We start from the raw sequence: 6,438 nt of genomic DNA on the forward strand, positions 1-6,438 counted from the left end.
TATATATAATAAAATGTATTTATTTTTCGTTTGTTTTGGATGGCAGCGTTGATTTCAAATGTCCGACAGCTGTCCGAAAAATGTAGGCCAAACTAAAAAGACAGTAACACTTTGCAGAAACTTTTAACTGCTGCTATTAAACACCTTCCACACCTTTAAAGAAGGACAAGTGTTGCTTTGAAAATATGCTGAAAGCGATCTCTATGGCATTCTGCGGGGCAAAACCACAAATTAAGGTGAATGGCATTATGAGACTTTAGTGTGTGGTCCTTCACAAGTCTCCCCTCCTGCTGTTCTCTCCTGGCCTTCTCCCCTCCTGCTGCCCCCTCTGCTGGGGTTAGCAGGCATAGTTGACCCTGGTTAAAATTCAACTGTCCCGGTAATAATATGGTTAGTTTTTCCCTTATTGGCCTGGTCATGGAACAAAAGGAAGTGGAAACTGCAAAATTGAAAAGAAAAGAAAAGAAAAGAAAAGAAAAGAAAAGAAAAGAAAAGAAAAAGAAACTCAAATGAATCTGAATCAAAAAATTATGATAGACTATAGAAAATGATGCACGCTGCAGCAAGCTTTGGATATAAACGGACATGTTTAAAATAATTAAAAAGGAAAAGTGAAGCAAAATTGCTCAGGCCTTAAATATAATTATGTGTGTCCTGGGTTTATACTGTGAGTACTCTGGATGCGTTGACAGGTTTTAAATCCAGCAGTGAATCATTTACTTACATCGGGAGATAGTGGTTTTATCGTTAATCTTAAATTGCACCTCTTCTTTCTTACATCTTTACCTTGGTTTTTGTCCTCTTCAATTACAGTGTGTAGCATCCACTGGAAGCAATAGCAATAATAATAGTAATAATAGTAATAATAATGATAATTGGTATACAGACTGTTGGCAGTCGCTTTTAACCAAGTTCCATGGCTGAGCCTCCAGCAATCCACCCCCAGCATGAGTCAACTTTGGTGTGTGTGATTGATATATCAGTATACCCCCCTTAAGGATAAACTAGTCACCATAATTAACTGCTGAATAAAGTGAAGCTCGTGACTGCCACCATATTTTCAACAGAAAATTGTTTCCTGAGGTCATATCTAAACTGGGACGGTGGGTTGGCTTCAGATAGTCTTCATCAGACTTCTTTTTGCAGTCAGAAGAGCTGCCCACTGCTGGCCATCAGAGGTAACACAGGTCTAAGGCAATTTTACATTGGCTTTGTTTTTCAGATGTGGAACCGAAGTCTATTAAAAATAAATACAGCCAGTGATTCTTAGATTTTCAAAATATTTTTTTTCTTTACTGATAATTAATTTACCACTGGAATGCACTACGAGTCAAAATTACTTGTTTTAATCAGTGCTTACAGTATAGACTGTATAGAAGCTAGATGTAGGCACTGTGATGTAAGTTTTGAAGTTTCCAGTTGAGCATCTTGTCCAGTGCTGACATGGCTTTTAAAAACTTTCCCAATATTCACAAGTGAAAAGGTGGATCGGATTTTCTAGTTTAATCTTAACTTAAAATATGGAAACTTCAAAATGAATTATATATAACTTGCTCATAGAAGTAGGAAATTCCAGTGGTCAGGTCTCTGCAGGAAAAATTAGTAGCTGTATTAATGGTGGCCATCGCAACAGATTCTGCCAAAGAGAAGCTGAAATGAGCTCATAAGACAGGGATCTGACTTTTTTCCTTTCATATCTTATCAGTCAAGAAGAATATTATAAAGCTGAATGATTAACCACAAGTAACTTGTGGACTCAGATACATGAAGTGTTTTAGGTTTTGATTAGTGCGGTTGGAAAGGAGGTGAACCACGAGCAACTAATAAGCTACTCGTGGGAACTTTAGCAGTTAGTGGGTCTTCAGCAGGGATAGGAATTTTAAAAAAAAAATGATGCCACTTGGGAACCGCTTCCAAGTTTTTCAAAGCATTGGAACTGTATGTGTCTGAACTTATCAATTCTTTTATCAATCCCTGTAGCTGCTGGCAAAGCACATTAATTTCAGATCAGCAATGTCATACATGCGTGTCTAGTGTTGCCATAAAAAAGAGTCATTGCAGGGAAGACGAATGATTACAAAGCATTGCTTCATGAAGACAGATGACAGCAGTGTTAGTTGTAATGTCTGTAACATAATTATTTCAAGCGGGGTGGAAACACCACCAACGCAACATGGGATTCACTTCAAGGAGTGTCATGTATTTGATGTGCACCACAAGTGCTACCGCTACAGTTTCCCAACCAAGCAGCTCATCAATGCAGATGTGTAACAAAAATTTTATTTAACTAAGAAACCCTGAAAGAAAATGAATGCCATACTAGTCTGCCTTTATTTACTTGATTTTAGATGTTAACTGAGAGATTGATGTTACATCTGGAAATAGGCAGTAGTCTGTTTGGGATTTAATTTAAAAAAAAAAAAAAAACAGTTTCGATGACACTGAAAATCTGTTTATGTATAAAAGTGGATCAAGAATCAATAAGGGCTGGGCTGGTGAGCAGATTCAATGATGGCACTGGTATAAAAAAAACTTCATAAATTCCTATTCCTAGTTTTCAGGGAAATTTAAGATTAAATTTCAATAGTAAATTAAAGTCAACAGGTCATAGACACAGCATGCTTATCGTGCATTTGTACTTGCCAGTCCAAGGTAAAGCTATTTTTACTCTAAATAGTGCCATAACTAAAATAAATAAATAAACTAAAAAAACGAACTAAAAGTGGAGGCTGTCATGTGTGCGTGTGTTTCTCCCCGCAACCACAGGGGGAGACACTTCTCCCGGCACGGTGAACGCAGGAGTTTTGCAGGAACCTCTGACGTGTCAGACTGTCGCCATTTTCCTAAGGAAGGAAACGCCTAGAGGGAACAAAACATTTCAACTGAGTAAGTGTGCAAGAGAGACTTTTTGTTAAAGAAATAAGAAAAGGTAGCTTTTACAATATCTGAAGGTAAATGTACAAAACCCCATGTGTTATCAAGCAAAATCGGCTTTTGTATGTGCGATTCCGATCACCATAGTCAGAAAAATCTGACTTGCAGCTTGTTAGCGGAATTATCTGAATCGACGAGTCTGTCCTTCCTTTCTGTGTGCGTGGGAGTTTTTTTTGTAATCTCTCGCACATGATTTCATATTCAGTGTAACTGGGAAACACATAAATAGAAATGCAATTGTTGTTTTTATTTCTCAAGTTGGTACTCTTAAAATCTGAGCGGGTCGGACGACTATTAGCGTTGCACCGTAACAAGCTAGCACCACCGTTTGTTTACCTGTTCTGAAAGTTTTTGCTCCGAGCTAAATATTGAAAATGCTCCAGTAAGCCGCGTAAAATATTCGGTTCCAAACATGTTGCATAAACTGAAAAGACAAATACTGGTACAGTGTGACAGCTAGCGAGTTTCCTTATAATTTCATTTAGTAGTTTTCAGGATTCACGGAGTGTTTAACGTCCCTTTTATCGAGGTTGGTGCTACCACGAGTTTCTGCCTTTAAGTAGTATTCAGAAGCTCATATATTGCATATAGTATACGTCACACTGATTAATGCGAGTGCAATAATAGAAAACTGCTTACAGATAATTGTGTTTAGCACAACAGTAGCATCATACTGATTTCTGAGGATATTTAAAAATGTCCTAAAAGTGTCTAACAGCCTTTACAATTGCACTCCCATGCTGCCCACGTCACTCAATAACAGCAAAATTTCAAACATTCACCTTTAATATTTTGACACAAGCAAATGTAGCTGTCTGTAAGATGATTTGCTCACTCCATAAGATCCATCTCACTGGTTAGATCAGGCTAACAAAATTTTAGTCATGGACATAGACTTTATTTAATCCCACACAGGGGATGGCCTTGTTACAGCAGTATAAGGGACAGGAAGAAAAAGCAAGTTAGAGATATATATTAGAAAAATAAAAATAGAAAAAAAAATAGTGTACAAAAAATACCAAATTGCTATATGCAGAAAAATGCACCACTGTTTTTTATATGTATATTAAGTGCAGTGGGAGTAATAATAATAGTAATACACATGTATTTTTTAAAACTGTATTTAAGTTACACACAATATTTTTTATTTAATGTATGGCGATGTCGAAGTTTGTTGACTGAAATTTTAGCTTAGCATTTTTACCAGTCTGGATGGTGTGATCAACACATACTCAGACCTTCAGTTTGCTGTCACAGCAATCAGAGGCAGTGTGTCCGTCATTTGGGAGGTTGGAACACGGTTTGTTGTTTTCTTATGTTTACCAGCAGCACGTCTCTGTATTGAAGCTGAACAACTCCTCTCTTTCTTCACAGGTTTTCTTTTTGTTTTTTTGTCCTTTTTGGGTTCCTGTCACCAGCCGCCATGGGGAATATGTTTGCAGGACTGTTTAAAATGTTCGGGAAGAAGGAGATGAGGATACTCATGGTGGGTCTGGATGCTGCTGGAAAGACAACGATTTTGTACAAGCTTAAACTCGGAGAGATTGTGACTACCATCCCCACAATAGGTAATACAAAAACTGTTTTACATGACACAGGAAGGAAGCCTAAAGACTCGGTTTGTTTTTAATGTGAATATTTGTTTCATATCTCCAGGTTTTAATGTGGAAACAGTAGAATACAAGAACATCAGTTTCACAGTATGGGATGTCGGCGGTCAAGACAAAATTCGACCGCTGTGGCGTCATTACTTTCAAAACACTCAGGGTACGTTATTTTCCTCATCGCCTGACATTTGATAGCTCATGTTAGTCTATTTGAACATGTCTTCTGGTTTGTATTTAGAAGATTTACACCCATTTATTTGATTGCACTTGCTCCAGGTCTTATCTTTGTCGTGGACAGCAATGATAGAGAGCGATGTGGAGAGGCTCGTGAAGAGCTCCTGAGAATGTTGGCAGAGGATGAGCTGCGTGACGCCGTGCTGCTAGTGTTTGCCAACAAACAAGTAAGTCATCAAGTCTTTTATATAAGCAGGTGTACATCATAAACACTTTTCACCTTTCCTTTGTCTAATGATTTCTCACCTTCTTTTTTTATAGGACCTCCCAAATGCTATGAATGCAGCAGAACTCACAGACAAGCTCAATCTTCATTCCCTGCGCAACCGACAGTGGTACATCCAGGCGACCTGTGCCACCACCGGAGATGGCCTCTATGAAGGGCTGGACTGGTTGTCTAATCAACTCAAGAACCATTAATGATTACGGCATTTTAAAATCCAATCTCCTCCAACCCCAATCTCTGACCTTGCTCTTTACTCTTAAGATCTTGCTAAACTGAGTTACGTTGTACTGGAAGCTGCTCTCGTGTCAGCTGTTATTACCACAAACATGCAGGCCAGTGGTGGGGGTGGGCTATTCTTGTAAAGCAGCTTTATTTTTATTTTTATTTTTTCATATTTTATGTAAGTGTAAATAAATTTGGTAATGGGGCAGCTTGTTGCACGCTTTAAAATCCTACTGTGGTGATTTGTCTTTCTGGCTGTTGGGCAGCCATGGGTGCATTGAATAGAAAAACAAAGGCAGGGACTTTACCAGCAGATGTCGGCCTACAAACTCAATGCAGTTGAGGTTACACGTACTGTAAGGACTGATTTTAATTTTTTATTAGAAACAATAAAGAATCATACACTGATTATGCACTACTTGCAACTACTACTGGTAACTTTTATCAGTAACTAGAAGTACCAGCGCCTCAAAATAAGTATAAACACTGGCATTGACTATATGTACTGACATTGCCCCCCCACCTCCGTCACGCACAATCTGTGAACACCTACCAGCCTTTGTTGTTTTAAACTAAGAAATGTTGCATTGACCTCACATCTACCTGCTTTGGGGTAACAGGGAGGAGCCAGCCTCTTGAGCCTGCATTGAATTCTTGTATTTTAGAGTCTCAGGTTGAATATGTGCTGCCTTTGCAATGTACTTGTTAGCAAAACTGCATGATGTAGTCTGTTTGTCTTTAAGGGCATGCATTATTATCTACTGGGTGTTTACATCATACAGCTGCAAAGGAACTCTTAGCCCACTAATTACTATAGCCATACACTGTTAATTTGTTGTAAGGAGCGGCTTAGCATCCTCACTAAGGGCTCTATTAACATTTGCCTTTTATTGAACTCAAACCTGGGAATTTGCATTGTGCAGCTATGACATTAGTGCCAATGTTTTCCTTTGCAGCACGTTGGGTTTTCTTTCGTAAACTGGCCGTCCATAAATGCCTTTTTTTTTTTAAATATGAGAGACATCACTTCCCCCCTCCCCCCAAAACTTATTTGTAAAGGGTGTGGCTGTTTTAACTGATTGCATCGTTTGATTTTTAGCTGCCTAAAATGTAATGTTATTCTCTTAAGGTTGTCTGTGTTCTTATGTAAAGCTTGATACTGCAATTGATTTTCATTTTGTTTCACACCATGTAATAAAATCTAATTTTATGCTG

The 6,438-nt window shown here is 38.3% G+C and overlaps 1 protein-coding gene across 3 annotated transcripts; it reads left to right on the plus strand.

Moving 5' to 3' along the window:
• Positions 1-2,801: 2,801 nt before the first annotated feature.
• arf1 (ARF GTPase 1) lies at positions 2,802-6,438 on the plus strand. 3 transcript variants are annotated; one of them, XM_006786336.3, is made up of 5 exons: positions 2,802-2,886; positions 4,309-4,502; positions 4,591-4,701; positions 4,818-4,942; positions 5,037-6,438. In XM_006786336.3, exons 2-5 carry the CDS (start codon positions 4,358-4,360, stop codon positions 5,193-5,195), a joined length of 540 nt encoding a protein of 179 aa, XP_006786399.1. In that variant the 5' UTR covers positions 2,802-2,886; positions 4,309-4,357; the 3' UTR covers positions 5,196-6,438. The 3 variants fall into 3 exon arrangements, with proteins under 3 accessions (XP_006786399.1, XP_006786400.1, XP_087687589.1); XM_006786337.3 differs by having other exon boundaries at positions 2,814-2,886; positions 4,353-4,502; XM_087831463.1 differs by having other exon boundaries at positions 2,886-2,951.

This window comes from Neolamprologus brichardi, chromosome 18 (genome assembly GCF_056152115.1).
Source record: "Neolamprologus brichardi isolate AB-2024 chromosome 18, ASM5615211v1, whole genome shotgun sequence".
NCBI lineage: Eukaryota > Metazoa > Chordata > Actinopteri > Cichliformes > Cichlidae > Neolamprologus > Neolamprologus brichardi.

Bases quoted from the DNA above. Each gene is read 5' to 3' on its own strand.
- arf1 (XM_006786336.3), top strand. From the start codon at position 4,358: ATGGGGAATATGTTTGCAGGACTGTTTAAAATGTTCGGGAAGAAGGAG. The intron at 4,503-4,590 runs GTAATACAAAAA...TCATATCTCCAG, and splicing joins GACTACCATCCCCACAATAG to GTTTTAATGTGGAAACAGTA. The intron at 4,943-5,036 runs GTAAGTCATCAA...CTTTTTTTATAG, and splicing joins TAGTGTTTGCCAACAAACAA to GACCTCCCAAATGCTATGAA.